The sequence below is a fragment of the Brugia malayi genome (genome assembly GCF_000002995.4).
Source record: "Brugia malayi strain FR3 genome assembly, contig: Bm_v4_ChrX_scaffold_001, whole genome shotgun sequence".
Taxonomy (NCBI): Eukaryota; Metazoa; Nematoda; class Chromadorea; order Rhabditida; family Onchocercidae; genus Brugia; species Brugia malayi.
In genome coordinates, this window is record NW_025062479.1 from 3,562,658 (window position 1) to 3,579,481 (window position 16,824).

General features: G+C 34.1%; 1 protein-coding gene across 5 annotated transcripts; it reads right to left on the reverse strand.

Annotated features, from left to right (window-relative positions):
• Positions 1 to 638: 638 nt before the first annotated feature.
• On the reverse strand, positions 639 to 11,795 carry Bma-jnk-1 (Uncharacterized protein; the record flags this gene model as incomplete). Of its 5 annotated transcripts, none has more annotated exons than XM_043073488.1 (10): positions 639 to 811; positions 1,358 to 1,546; positions 1,992 to 2,246; positions 4,253 to 4,418; positions 4,680 to 4,877; positions 5,128 to 5,257; positions 5,825 to 5,962; positions 6,905 to 7,005; positions 11,293 to 11,462; positions 11,744 to 11,795. In XM_043073488.1, the coding sequence occupies 10 exons, from the start codon at positions 11,793 to 11,795 to the stop codon at positions 639 to 641; spliced, it is 1,572 nt and encodes a 523-aa protein (XP_042929422.1). The 5 variants fall into 5 exon arrangements, with proteins under 5 accessions (XP_042929422.1, XP_042929423.1, XP_042929424.1 ...); XM_043073489.1 differs by lacking the exon at positions 1,992 to 2,246 and adding an exon at positions 2,284 to 2,541; XM_043073490.1 differs by lacking the exons at positions 11,293 to 11,462; positions 11,744 to 11,795 and having other exon boundaries at positions 6,905 to 7,089.
• Between the last annotated feature and the right edge of the window lie 5,029 nt (positions 11,796 to 16,824).

Sequence of the window (16,824 nt, forward strand, 5' to 3'; positions counted from 1 at the left end):
TTTTGCCGAGGCCATTTTTTCTTACAACTATATTGTAGGGCAATAGAGAAATACTACTTGCAATTCAGAAAACTAATGATGATCATAACAATTAATCCTATCATTCTGTCTAAACAATTATAAGCAAAAGATTATTTCAAAAAAAGAAAAAAAAACCGCAACTTTTTGAAGCAATTCCACAGAAAAATTTTTTTTCGATTTTTACGAAAATTTAAAACTATTTTCGTGGACCATGCCCTATATTTGAACGTATTTGCATGATAAACATATCGCAATATCAGTATTTAGAGAGCCTTCAGCAAGCTGTTGTATCGATTATCCAAGTATAAAAGAGCAGTTAATAATGTGCAAGTATTTTAACTGGAACAAATTTCTAATAAACATTATTTATTTTCTATAAACCCACATAAAGCTAGTATAAAACCAATAGATAGGCTTTACAACAGATGTTTTAAAAGAAAATACCTGCTACATTTTGTCTCAAATGCTCACGAATCCTATCTATTAAGCACCCCTACACAAAGATTTTCCATCATAAAGCTACCTAACAACTATGGCATCAATATCTCCTATTTAAGGTAAAGAGTGATAAAGTGACTAGAATAAAAAGAAAGAAAATGAATAGAAAACCACAAATGTTACAAGCCATTTGTAACCAAAGTATTTCCGGTTGTTGAGCAATCACCATGTTCATTGTTCTGAAATGATGATGAAGACGACGGTACAGCACCCGATGTACAATTCAACGATTTCTTTACTCCATATTCGTCATGAGTTTGCTCGTACTGCATGATTTCTTTGAATATTAGTTCTTAAAAAAATAATACTTTAGCACTTTTTTCGTATAAAATACTACCAAAGTTGTAATGAACAGTAGATGGGACGAAGACTAGAAAGATGCCCTTATATGAATTCCACAACAGATATGCATCTAAAGTTGTAAATGTTATGCATTCGCTTCCACTTTAATTAATTTTCATATATAGAGTTAAGTCATAAAACTGAAACTATAATGTATATAATGGATTGTTAATATTCGAAAGCACTAGTTTTTGATGAAGCTTACAGAGAGTATTCATAAACAGGAAAGACAAAAACTTAGAGCTACCACTACAACAACTGTCTGTAAGAATATGCAATAGTGCTTATAAAATATTAATATTCTTCACTCTTCTTTTCAAATAAATTCCATATGCCTTTTTTTTTTTTTTTTCATTTCCATTAGTTATCTTAAATTAATGGTAAATGTCGATCAAATAAAATCACGATTCCAATAATTTAACTAAGTACATACAAAAAAAAAAAAAAAAAAAAAAAAAAAAAAAAACAGTAATGTTTAAAAATCCTAACATCTTACCCTTCCACTGTTCAACTGTATGATCTCTCGAGTCAATACTGTGATTGTACTGTTCCGGTGGTGGAGCGTAAACTTCAGCTTCGTCAAACCATACATAAACATACGGATGTTTCAGAGCCTCATCCACTGATATGCGCTTTTCCGGATCAATCACCAACATTTTTGACAGCAAATCGCGTGCTTGTGCTGCTAAAAGAACAAAATAAAGATGGCCACTAAGTCAAATATTATGATATTTAAATAGGAATAAGAAGTGTGAAAGAACTAGGTAGCAAATTTCAGATTATCAGGTGTCCATCTTGATAAAAAGGGTATACCTCAAGTGTTAAACTTTTGCCTCATATTTCAATAAGTTCTAATTCCTACAGAATCTTTTTTTTTTTTTTAAAGAGATCGGCGAAGGATGACGCGGTTAGCTGGTTACTGTTGTAAGAAATGAAATACACAACGACTATTTCTTCATACTTCGTTCTAAACATACCTGACAGATTTGCAACATAACAAAAAAATTTCAGAACTCTTCTCTTGTTTTCCCTAGACCATACATTTATTGCTCCAGTTCTTACAACTACAGCTCGAGTTGAGAGGGTTCCTAGAAACCTTTTTCTGCTTGAGCAGTAGTTTTGAAACTTACGACAAAGTGCGTTGTTGGTTGCCGGCTTTGGGAATATGTTATCACTAAAGAGAATCTCAAATGGAAGACCGGGATGCCTAGGACGATTTTCCACATAGCTCCTCACAGTTGCTTGCAACTTCTGCATAAAATCGCGTCCCGGTGTTCCCAGCTGCTCAATAATTTTTGACCACTGATCAATATGATCCGTACCAGGAAAAAGAACTCGGCCACGAATGAGTTCACCAAAAATACAACCAATCGACCATATATCAACTAAAACATATGATACACAATAAAATAATAAGCATACCAGTAAGTCGTGAATCAGAACTGCTGAGAGCTGGAAATAATTCATCCGGGAACAGCTTATCGAATGGAAAACCAGGGAAATGGGGACGATTTTCCACATAATTTCGGACAGTTGACTGCAAGCGACGCATGAACATCAGTGAAGGAGTACCAAGCTGCTCAACAATTTTGGTCCATTGGTCAATATGATCATTGCCCGGAAACAATACACTACCACGAATCATTTCGCCAAATATACAGCCCGTTGACCAAACATCAACTGCAACTAGTGCCAAAACAATGTCTGCCAGGGGCACACATCATTTAGCTAACAATAGTTAAGCAACAGATCAGCCAAGTACGCTCACATCACTATTTTCTTAAAGCCTTTTAATTTCCACATGCAGTTTGCTTTTGAAATTAATGAAATTGAAGTGTGTCTGTCGGCTCTGTATGTTGTTGGTATGTCATTACTATTGGTCTTCTTCCCGATCAAGCTCATCGCAGTGTAACGCAAGAACTACATTTTGCGGATTTTTTTAAACTCAAATTAATGAACGCACACTGCATAGCAACACAGCACATATACTGCATTGCATGACGGCACGCAAATTTCCATCGTATGTCGGATAATTGTTGCCAGTAAAATTTGAATTCATGCATAAACCCACATTTTTTTCAGGATTTTTTTCTAAGCAAAAATTACAAACCGTGTGTTTACAATACCTATTAGTGCTGCGTTCACTTTTTTATGTCTAAAGGTCTAAAAACAGTTTGATTTAATTTATTCCAAATTATTTTAAGTCAAGAAAATATCAGTACCGAACTAAATCCAGAATTTTTAGCAAATTTTGCAGAAGATGATAATAACATAGATTTTCTTCTAATGAAGAAGTAATGAAAAGAAAAGAAGCGGAAGAAAAACCAATTATTTTGGAACTGAAGAGTAAAGCCGTAGAAAAATAAATGCTAATAACTAAATATGCAGCGAGGTTTCGTGGTGTCATTTGGGTTACTGGCTTGGATGATTTTGTCACATTCATGTTTCTAAATGATGAAACTGACTAAGGATAATGACCATCTACAGTCACTCAAAATATCACCTAAGTTCAAGGAACTGTAGTACGGTACAGTTAAACAAAGCAAACTTCTCTTGAAACTTGCTGCTAATATTGCTTTCAAGAGCAAAGGCAGGTACTAAAATGTACCAGACAACTTTGCAGATGATATGAATCTAGAAAAAAAATGTTAGTTAAGTCATTTTTTTTCAACTCAATACCACTATTGGAAATTTTGAATGAATCAAATCGAAAAATCTTTAGACCTTTGGACGTTGGATAATGGATGAAATTATGCTTATGTAATAAACGATAGTTGCAGAAATACGGTAAAAATATGTCGTAAATTTATGCAGCAATCCGGTATATCTTCGAAAAAAAACAAACTACGAAGCCATGCATATTATTTTATAACATAAACAATTGACGCAACTGCTTCCTAACATATGTCTCTTCATGCATTGGAACTATCTCGATTTAATCTCCGATCAAAATATTTTCCCTTTCAGCAAAACAAGCAGAGTTTCAGAATAAGGATAAAACTGACTGATAGTATCCAACAATAAACACAACTGCGTTTTGTGAAAAAAAACTTAGAAATTCCCAGTCCACACTACACGACTTTGAGTGTTGTGATCTACCTTTAGTTTTGTTTCAACTAGAAACCATTTTGTCCATTTCAACTGCAGCATATCCAGCTTCTTGCCAAAACAGGTTAATAACTTATCTAACTACAAACAAAGTGTTAGGCATACATAAACAACGCCGTCGTATCACGTTTTCATTTGAGGAGTGGTCAGCAAAAGACAGAGGATACTGTATAAATAAAAATTTCTTACCCTTTTCTTCATATCCTAAACATCAAAAAAAATTTTAGTCCTTACCTCCAAATTACTACATAATTCCTAAATGAATTACAGTGCAAAAACATACCATTATCTTTGTACCCCATTCCTAATATAACTTCAGGTGCACGATAGTAACGTGTTACAACATATGGCGTCATCATAAATGAATCACCGGCACTTCGTGCTAAACCAAAATCCAATATTTTCAAACTACAATCACTTTTAACAACAATGTTGCTCGGTTTGAGATCCTAAACAGGTTTTCATTAAAAACAATTAGCCATAGTAGTGAACTAGTATAAATATCTATTGGGCTTCGTACGAAGGATGCTAATATCAGCAAGAAAATCTTTTCAATCATAACTGCACACTGAAAGCGTAATCTATCCATCTATCCATCTTTCAAATCACTAAATCTTTTTTTGAAAGAAATATTTTGTTGCACCTGAAACGTTGCCTTTTGCAATTTTCGATAAAATCTCTAATGAAAGGTTAATGTGAAGAAAAATAACCCGATGTATGATACCCGCAGCATGCAAGTGTCTGATACCACATAACATTTGATATAACAAATAGGACATCCTTTCATGATCCAAATCCATTTGTATTACTTGACATAAATTAGCATCCATAAGTTCCATTACTATGTACAAATCGGAAAATTCATCAAGTGTTTTCTGAGGTGTAAACGCATTCAACAATCCAATTATCTGTGAAAAGGAAAAACTTAATTTTTTGGGAAAAAAGACAAATGAAAGTGGAAAGTTTACAAACGACTTCAGAAAAATATGGTCATTAGTAACCTAGCGCATTTTTAAAAAACGAGATATGTAAGACGAATTCGATTAACAATAAGACCTGTTCAGAAACTTAATGTTAATAAAAAAACATATGAACTCTTGCACTTAATCCAGGAACCTGTGTGAGGAAAAAAAGTGAACTAATTAAAGACGAACTAACATTTTTATGGTTAACAAGATTCATCAATTTAAACTCTCTGTAAGCACGTTTAGCATGCGTCACATTTTGGAACGGACGACTTAGCTTCTTAATAGCGACTTGCTCATCACGAAGAGTATCATGTGCAGCACTATAATTTTTTATTTATTGAAATCAGAGAAATTTCAGAGAAAAAAAGATCAAAAATAACTTTTGATAATAAACAAAACATTATCCGTTTCTTTTCTCTAATTTAGAATCCGAAAGAAAAAAGCAAGAAATTTCCAGTAAGCAAAATTAGATAATTTAAAAACAAATGAGAATTTTCGTGCCTTCGTTAACTTCATTTCTATAATCATCTTTCCATAAATTCTCCATAAATTTCTATAATTTCCATAACTTCCATAATCACTATTTAAGTATTTTATGTTTGTGTATCTGATTATCTAATTATTTATCTAGCATTCATGTATCTAAGTATTTAAGGCCTTGGGGAAGGTACTGTAAAACGATTACGAGAAGGAAATGTATTGTTAATTCTCTCTAGAATTTACCTGAAACTACTTCGTATATATAATTGACTTCCCAACAAATGATTTTCTGATACAAACAACTAAACTCCTAAATCTCAAATAGTCATATCTAATAAAATGCTACGCCCTAAATATCAAATGATTATGATTTTTAATCTTATACGATTCCAAATTTGCTCACTTACCATACTACGCCTTGTGCACCAGATCCGATAATCCTTAAATTCTGATAGCGCTTCAAAACACACAAACGGGTGTCATTAATGTCAACGTTGTAAAATTCGGAAGCAGTGGAAGTGGAAGCCATGGAAGCTGGATAAACGCTGGAATTCAGTACAGTTTAGATTTTATTAGGAATCGAGAAAGTCACGTATCTCCACTGTCCTTCTTTTAAAAAAAAAAATTGAATCACAACTACGTTATGAGATGTTTCTTATCTTCCTTCATTTTTATTCTACTCAAAATTGCATTTCTTTTCAAGTCACAAAGGGGATTTACTGTTTCAAATGCAATTGCCAAAAGGAAATCAGAACAAGCAGCAGAGTAAAATAAAACCAAAAGACAGAAAAAAATCATTCCTCAAAGGATTCGCAGTGGAAGTAGAATTTCCTGTTTCAGAAGTTCCGACGCACAAAAGCGATTCGTAACGGAGGGTTACATGGAGACTGAGCAACCGGCAGCAGTAAAACAAATGGGAATTATCGTGAAAACTAACCGCAATTCCATGTGGTCCAATTTTCTTTATAGTCTAAAAGGCTGTTCGCTCTCTGCCAGAGAGTCTTATCGAAACTTGTCCTCAAGTAATGGTCCCACAATGTACTTGCAAACTCATTTTGCTTACCAAAAAACAAAGCAAGTGCTACGGACAGTATATAAATAACTTAGCAAATCTTCGTTTTTGTTATTCTCAACTCGAAAAAAGTGGATATCAATATCTGGTCTGGCTTATGAGATAAAATACCTATGAGAGACAAATTCGTTCCTAGTCAGTCTTGAAAGATATTTCCAGAAGTAGCAACAATGATAGTCGTTTCTGATTGTGGCCAAGCAGATTTTGCGAAGGCAGGGGAAGATGAGAAAGAGACAAAGAAAGCAGTATTAATATAAAGAATTTATGACACTGAAAATTATACATTGTGATTGGAGTTGATATTTCTGCATCTCACTTGACTTTCAGTCATATTTATATTAAAAAAAAAAAAAAAAAAAAACCTAGTCTCTAAAAATTTTCACACTAACAATAGGTAATTTTAAAAATAGCCAACCCTTCAAGATAAGACGGCTGCAAAACGCTTGCGCAGCTATCGAGCAAAATCGCTTCTGTCTCGTAGTCGTCACGACCTCCTGAATTTGAACTTCCCAGCCACTGCAAACAAAGAATCATGTACACATCAATTATAGCATTCCACACCTCAGAAGAATAATAACGGCATTCAAGAAGTGCGATCATATTATGCACAGAGACCTTAAAAGAACAAAAGAGTAAAACGGCTGGAGAAATTCTTTACCTTATCATCTATACTAAAATCAAAATTTCAGATTTTCAGTCATTTACGAAAATCGGATGCATTTCCTTATGTCATTTTTCCATGCCGCCATCTGCACTTCCTTTTTGCGAAAGAATTTCCCAACGCTTTTCGCTTAAGAATATCGAAAAAGGATATTCAACTTTCTTAAACTAAACTAAAAAGTATTTCCCAGTGTTCCAGAATAGCCGAATTATTAGCAACCTAAATTAAGAATGTGATAAAAAGAACTGTTTAACAAATGGTACCTTCGAAAGACTAACATACCCAAATGAATGAAATGAAGATTATATTAATAAATCAATATCGGGAGATTTGGAAGACATGAAGACAAAATTTATCTTATGGCGAATTCGACAGATAATGTGTCTCATGTCCATTTACTAATATAATGTTATGGTGGATTCAAAAAAGAGAAAGAGAAAGAGAGAAAAGTAATTTTACTTTTGGATTTGATGAAAACCAAAAATGTATGCGCTATATTTGTTGCATTTGCGCCATAGTTCAACCCACTTTTTCCGGATGCATTATACGGATTAACCAAACCATGGTTATATCACCAGGTTATTATTTCACAGTAGTTGGACCCCGACAGAATCTGCAGGAGGAGAATGATAGTGACTGCCTACTAACGTGGATACGACTAGTGCTCTCTCATTACGATTTAAATGATACCAACGTATTTTCACTTGCAACCTAAGAAATGAAACTGCAAATGCTGAATGCCCCGGGAATTCCTCCATTGTAGCATAAACACACCTACTCACTACCACCAAGCAACAAAATCCAGTCAGTAGGACTGTAGCAGCACAGCAATGAGAGAAAGAGCCGCAGGGGAGCGACCGACCAACCAACCAACCGACCGGTATCGCTACACTGAGAAGCGGGGAGGAGGGGCATACTGCTCTCATTCAGCACTTTCTCAACTCATCGTCTTCCTCGGGTGCACTTAGAGGCACTTTTCAGGTAATATGGAATAAGACAAAGGAGCTGTCTGTCCACAGTCATTGTAAATTCACTTTACAATGAAATATCGGCAAACAAAACAGATGGACAGTACACCATTTCGTCAAAAATATATTGATATCCATCTGATATTTCGTCTTGACCATCCTGGAAAACCAAACCAGCAAATCTGGAATCACTCACCAAAAGAACACAGAAAAGCAAATAAGAAGGGGAAAAAAAAAACTTTTTTTCTTAAAAGAAAAAAAGAAAAACAGTTTGAGAAAACCGAATCAGACAAGGATTGCAATTCTGGATTAAAATAAGGTTTGCTAAAGCATTAATCATTGTGAATAAACTTTTGCTATTGATTTCTAAAAGTAGCAAATTCAAAGAACGTAGTTTGAGACGAAGTAACCTCGTTCTACAAGACATTTCACTATCAACAGATTAGCGATGAAAATGTTTAACGAATTCCGATATCTCAATTTCTTGAGCAACCCAGAAATTGGGATATTAGACTTTTCTTTTTTCTTCATTTTAAGATTAATAGCAGTACAACTAACTGTTTCGGAATAATGCAAGTATAAATCTGTTTGCAATTAAAAAATAATACGCAACAATTAGAAATTGAGGTTACTATCACGGACATTTAATGACCAATACTTTCGTATTCTTCTTTTTAGGTGTGAGATGTAAGGCTGTTCCAAGAAATTTTTTTATAGCTGTCGGAACTGCTTGATCATCCCATGAATACGCTGGTACAGCGAACACGTCCGACCATTAAACTCCAGAACTGCTACTTTTTTAATCAATTTTGGGGACTTTCGATTCAGAATAATAATAATAATAATAATAATAATAATAATAATAATAATAATAATATATCAGATAATAATAATAATAATAATAATAATAATAATATAATATAATAATATCAGAATAGAATTGACATTACTGTGATTCGAGAACATATTAATGTCACTCAGCATTTGTGCAATCATACCACTAAACCGATTCAAAATAATGAACTAATGCACTGCTGCACAAAAGACGGAAAGTGTCTAAATAGTTAGCTGTCTAAATGAATGAATGCTTATCCAGAAGATCCCATTTAAGATAGCTCACAGAGTTCGTACACGTCAGCAAATACCTACTTTTAACAATTTTTATTATTTTCAGATATCCAAAGATAGTGACGAACAAGTATTTATTACATTTGTCCAATTCTAAACAAATTAAAACTACAGGAAGTAATGTTAAATATTTCTAAATGGAAAAAATTCACATTCAAGCAGATAATGCATATTCCATTTACCACAACTTCACAATGTATAAACTGCTAGTGTGCAAGGATCAGGAAGATATACATATATATATATATAAGCTAAACTGAAGTAGTATCAAAATCACTTTTTTCCTACATTGTACGTCTCAATGGAACAGCTCGTGTACGCAATGACTTATGATCAGGGTAATAAGCAAGATAATCCAAAAATCAAATTCCGGCAGTAAGTACCTGCATGTACTAGCTGTGACTATTCATTAAAATCAATTAGTAAGGTTCAGGAAGTTGAAACACGAAAAGGTCACCTGGAATCTGGAAGAACACTTCCATAATCTAGATAGCAGTCTCCATTGAAAGAAGACGTTAGGCCAATGTCTACATTTCATAGCAACTATGATCACAATGGGACGACGTTACAGACAATTCTGATGAACAATAAACATGAATGAGTCAAGAACCATCTATATTACTCAATCTCAATGACAAATATTCTGAAGCCAAGTAAGCATGTGATCCTGAGGTGTACCTGTCAGGAACTACGAACAGACTGCATATATTTCGAGATAGTACTATAGTGTACATCACATACTCCATTTGATTCTGTGGATGTCGATGTTGGCTATTAGCCACTATAGCAAGCGTCGCCACAATCAGGACTATGTTGGTTCTTTAGAACACTAAATTCTTGCAGAGATCATTTAGTGAAAAGCCATAAATTTCAACTGCAAATATCTGATATGTAGGAAGTCGATTCTTAGGGATAAAGAAGTGTCAGGTAAGATCCGGGAAAATTTTGATACAAAAACATAAAGGAAGAATGACCAATTCCAGTCAGGACCCACAAACATCGGTACCAGTTAAGACTTGCTCTAAAGCGTACTACCACTGTTCTTTCTGCCATCGTCGCCAAGACAGACACCAACCACGTCTGTCCACTATTTCCTTTTATCCGTCCTGTCTCTAATTCTTTACTCCTCATTTTCTCCCTCCTTTCCCTCTCCTTACATTCCCTTCTGTCCTCTTTAATAGACTCTTCGAAAAAAAATGTCCACTAGATCATACTTCTAAGTTTACACTAAAATATCTTCTGGCGGCTTACACGCACAATATACAGAGTAACAACAGTTCAAGCGGTCCTTCACTGGTCCACATTTCCCGCTCTATTCCACGCATGTTCCACTTCCATCTCATCAGCATATCAACCACACCATATTACATATCACAACATGATATGATATACCATATCATATCGCTAACAAACCCACTCCACAGAAGAACCCCCCAAGTAAAACCATTCGTGATATCGATCGACACTTTGCATGCGTATATCAACTATCTTATCTCTCCCTTCCTCTCTCTGCCTGTTTCCACCTGTCTGTTCCTGTCCTACGATTTATGTGTCGCAAATCAATGTTTAGTTGAGAAATGTTGGCTGTACGAGTGGTAGCCCGCACGAGGACCTTTCCCCACCTAACATTACGCATTATCTCTCAATACTGCGTACTCCCTGTACTCGGTACGTACCCTCCCTTAAGTACATCCACTTGTGGTGTTGACGTACTGTCGACCAACAAATAAAAGGCAATGCCGTGAGGTGCTAATAATGCACCCCCCGTGCAGAAAATTGCTTTATGATCGGATTGGTGGAAGTTGTAGGTTTGGTATAATAGAGTGACCGGATCAGATGAAGAATGCTTGGAAGATTACACAGTTGGGAACATCACAGCATTTATGCTTGCATTCTGCATCGAATTGATAGCTTCTGAACATTTCACAGAGTTATACATTATCTAATAACTCAATTATTGCTGTGAGAACACGATGCTTGAAAGAAGGATCTCAAGATAATGCTTGGATGAATATTCAGAAGCTGGAATAAATGAAGATGACTAACCTGTGTGACACTACCAAATATACTGGATAGGTGTCCCTTGGTGCCCCGTATGATTGACCCCAACGAGGCTTTACCACCGTGAACAACACTTGGGCTGTCTACGCCCGGCAAGGTATGAGCAGCTTGTGTAGATTGGTGTTGTGTGTTGTGGCTCGTAGTACAGGTTCGTGCTGAAATACAAACCAAACGAAAGTGTAAATGTACGATGCTCAGTAGCTATTATTATTTATTCCGGATCTTGTAATTCGGAAAAAAGGTAGTTATCAAAATCTCGGAATTTTATGATTTCCTTATACCTTTATGTATAAATCTTCCGTGAAGTACAACTATTCAGCAGAATTCTAAAACGTTAGCATGCCGTTTGTCAATGATTCAGTAAATTTTTATAAAAATTTTTCCAAATCACTTGATGCCCATATTAATTAGTCGAAAAAACAGATAATACCAGTACAATTGAGGTAATCTTTGCGATCCAAGGCAGTATGTTGTTGCGAGGATGACATCCGTGGATAGTTACATTGTAGCAGTAGTAGAAACTGTTGAAAAGAACCAAAAATTAGAACCGAAGTGCTGTTTTTGCATATGGAACAGTTACATTTGTTGTGATCATTTAATATGCATGCGTAGTTGAGCTAAATATTGTTCCTGAAATTGTTGGATTCATTCTTTCTGATGACATAACAGATACAAGTGAAACATACAATATACATGCACGTTCTTATCACTTCTACTTTTTTCTAACCACGATCTTTATCGGCTGAGCTGACTCATAACTGACGTTGCTGTAATGGCTATTGTTTTAATTGGGTCAAAGTCACTCTCGATGAAGATTGTTTATATTTTGAGAAATTGTAATTCATTGCCTGCCATCTGGTATAGCGCGGTTACATCCACGGTGTTTTATTCCACTCGCGGATAAAATTTCACTATTTTTCTTTTTGCCATCAGTGATTTCACAAATGTTAGTGGCGAACAATATAAAAAACGTGGTATATCCAAAGAATAGTGGCATCAGAAACGCATAAAATGAAAGGAGACGAAAAATGTTTTGCATTAACTGTTGCACTTCATCTTATCAATTTCGTTAAATGACTTCACGAAAATCATTTACTTTTACGAGCATTTTAATACAATAGCAAAACTGATGCTACAACTTTAATCCACCTTATAGCATCTTTGTCATTCTTTGATGATAAAAAACAAAAATAAAAGCGGAAAGCAATATCAAAGCTCCAACATGGAGAGAAAGAAAAAGTAATCAGTTGGCAACTCTCAATCCAAAGTTGTGAGCAACCACTAAACCTAGATGAGTGCTTTTACCGTATTCGGTGACATAAATTTTTTTCTCCATATTTCATAGGATTTAAAATTGATAATTTAGCGATGACACCCAATTACCTCAAATCTTCATCCATCTAGAGAACCATTAAGTGAAGTTATCATTTACAGAAAAAGGAAGCACTGAATGTTTGTGAGAAAAGTGACACTATGTAATTGTGTCACTTCACTCATTAAGGAACGACAAAACAAAGAATAAGAGAAGCTTCAACATTCAAGATTTTGAAACTATTCCTTCCTATAAAGAGAAGAAAAAGAACAAAGATGAGCTGATGAATTAGAATGAGAATTAGAAGACAAATTTAGCTCAATGCAGCCTAAGCTTTTTGTCTCTTTGTGTTTTGCCAGAAAAGCATGCAAAACTTAGGAGAATATGGAGGATGTCGCGCTATCCAGTCATCATCTCTCCGCTTTCATCAATAGCTGATAATCATTTTCTTGAAAACAAAATTGTGTAGTTCTTTTCGCTGACCTTTGGCCTAATACTTGAGCAGTTTTCATTCCGAAAAAGTCGACAAACCAATTTCTTTTTCCAAGAAAATGCTTCTGATAATAAAGAACAAATTAGAATCAAGGGGAATAAGTTGAAAATGAAGGAATGAAAAACAAAAATACAATAAACTCACTAAAAAATTCCCAGAAATTAGTGAGACATAAAGATACCAGCATGAATTGATTCTTTAGAAGACTTTCCAGAAGCAAAAAGAAACATTTCCTGAAACCAAATTATTGTCCTGAATTGAAAAGTGCATTACTCAGCTTCCACACCTTATTGCTTCCATCGAGATGGCTAAGATTACAAAAGATGCATACATGGAATTTTGAAAGATTATGCAACAGTTAAAAAAGTGTTATCTTTCATACCCTTGTCCTTACACTAACATAAAAAAAGGATCCAGGATATCCTCCTACTATGGTTGAGTTCCAAAAGTGTTATATCATATTTTTGTTGGAAAACTTTTATCAAAAGGCATATTTCTTAAGACATCAATTGATATCAGGAAAAAGACTAACTTCAGCAATGATGCTTTCCACTTTCTTTAGAAAGGATCGGTGAAAACTGAGCCGTAATATCGGTGGAAGGGAAAAATTCTTCCTACCTCTGGTTTATAATCAGATGAAAATGGAAAGCGATTACTGTATACCCAAACAACATGACGAAAAACATATAGCAGAAAACAAAAATAAAAAGAACATTTTGGGACATTTTCTTGTTCGTATAAGCCTGAACAATATATATATCGATCGACTTCTGTATACACGCTCCTTGCCTTCAGCTCATATATTTTTTTTTTTCACATTTAAAGAATCTTCATCAGCCGAAGTGTTCGAATTGTTGGTCGCAATGGCAATAAGTGTCTATTACACTGAGAGTTAAAGATTGAAGCAATCATTAGCCATAAATTTTGCTACAGTTAAATAAGATGAGCAGCTTCTGGGGCAAACATCGTTAGGTGTATTAAGGATTTGCCACACAATAGCTCGTATTTAAAGCGTCGCTTGGAGACAAATTGTGGTTCATATTAGTATTGGAAAAGCATATACATCGGTATTGTATTACTAGGCTGTTGAAAAATTGCAAAAATGCTCTTAGTTATTCCCTAAAAGTAGTTTCCTTAGAAGTGTGGTAGAAGTAAATTTTCGTTTGAAGGATTTATATATATTACTTACTTAAAAGAAAATTCAAAACTCTTATCAATGCTGGAATTCATTATTGTTAATGATGATATTGATAATAACGGGACGGACTTTATTTCAGTCGGTCACCGCAACATAAATACCACAACTCTAAGTCACTACAGCAGTGTCAGAACAATCGCAATTAAGTTATAAGGCTGATACTTTGGTAGCATTCCACAGTGTGTGTAACAGAATTTTAACAAAAAAAGGAAATCTCAACAACGAAATGTGTCTAAATCATTTCGAATAAAAAATATTTATATTAGCAGTTTTTTTGCGGATGAAAGGATTTCTTTTCGTTTGCTCAGCATTTAGTGATGAGTTAACAAGAATAAAAAAAAATCAATTTAGTAGTGGATTAAGGTGTCCCACCCTTAACATTCTACTCTCTGCTTATCCTTTTATACGTGCTATAATCAAAGTCAGAATTTCACTTCTCAATAATCGATGCGGTTTTAATGATCAGATTTTACCACTATTTTAGCACTTGTTTGTCCAAAAATAAGTAAAAATAATACCAGAAAGAGTACTAAATGTTGTTTTTTGATCAGCAGTAACTTACTAAATATTGATTCTGGTATAAATAATAATTAAGTCATGTAAGATATTCCAAACTGTTAAGGTGAAAAAATGCTATACGGACGAAACAACAGCAATGCATTTTCAGCAAGCACATAGAATGATTTTTCACTAAATTTTCTGAAATAAAAAAAAATCTAGTAATTATAAAAATAGAAGTAAATTAAAAGGAAAAAAAAAAATAAATACTGTGAAGTAATTTTTTGGTTTAAGTAATAATACAAATGAACGCTTACGCCAAGTTTATGTAATTTAAGTATTTTTTCCATTATATATATAAACAATTTAAGCAGAAATATTAATTGATTAATTATATATATGCTGTGGAAAACGGAAGGGTATCTTAAGGCATGCAGCATGATTAAATGAGGAAGTAAGGAATGGATAGGAATACTAGGAAATCTTTCGATGACAAACGCAATGGGACAGAGCGTGACAGAAAAAGACCGAATGATCTAAACCGAATAGGAGCATATTGACAAAATAGGCTTGAATGCAAATAGCATGTCGAGTTCAATTGCAAATGGTCATTTAGTGGGCAGTGCTGTCCCGCATTGTGCCAAACCAACTGATGATGATGATGACGACGACGACTATATATGTGCCTATGTATAATGCCTAGTGCCAACAACTTCTTCTTTGGCTCTTTCTCATCATAGTGCGTTTCATAGGCCCTAAGGGAATCAGTAAGATAGAACCAACACATTTAGCTAAAGCCATATATATTTGCTAAAAGTACTGCTGTAGTGTTCACTTAAATGATCTGCCATTAGTGTACCAATCAAGTTCCTTCTCAGTGTAACGCCCACTTGTCTCAAACTTATTCAACCACTTCAAGAAAAACTGTCCTATGAATCAGTTTTAGAAAAAAAAAAAAAAAAAAAAAACCCTTCAAATTAAATTATGTGGAAAGTGATTTTGACAAATAGAAGAAATAAAAGATTTATTGCAACACTGGTAATCATTCTCCTCTGTTTAATTTGTGAAGTTTTACAACTTTTTGCATGAATAAAACAAACGGAAGTAGCTGAAAAAAAAAGAAACACTGTGCTTATTAGAGTTTAAATGAAGCATGGAAACGATATGAAGAGACAATAAATGGAGAATTCTAGAACAAATCACCAGAATGAGTTTCACTTCAACAATGAATCAACTGGGTGTATCGAATTCGAATCAACGAGTTTTAGAAAGGAAACTAAAACTCATTCTGACCATATTTTAGAATTGCAAACCAATAAACTGTAGAGATTTTTTATTCAGCAATATCAACAAATATAAAAGCACAACAGTGGTCAATATAAAAATTAGCGTGAAAATTACAGTAAGAATAGTAATAATTAATATTTTGGAATTGTAAAACAATATGCTTCAATAGAAGTAACGAATCAGTTAAACGCTTAACAGCTGAATCTTTCGTAACACATCATTTATATCGACTTACGCAGGACTAGTTCATAGCAACAATGTTTGGATTAGTATATTTCTAATACTCGTTAATCTTTGAACAAATGCTTGATTAGTGATTTGTGATACGTAGTATGTATTTTAGAAACACTTAGTAGAGTTCAATGAAGAAAATAAGTTATAAATGACTAAATAGTTGCATATGGATTCGTTAAAATAACCCAGTATAAGTATTTGGATTGCATTGAAACAACCAAATCTATAATGAAAACAGTTTAGTAGGTAACTTATCCGAAACGGTAATTTGATGAATACATCTAATTATAGTGGGTATAGTTAATTTGCTGCTTCATTTTTGTAAATAGCAACTTTCATCAACCAAGTTCACATTTGAAAAGGTGCGCGACTGATCGCATGGTAATTTGACGGTTTGAACAGGTAGTTATACAAACCACTAAGCATCATTTGGGCCATTTTATCTATGAACATTTTGAAGACAGTGATATAAACGATTCTTAAGATACAGTTATG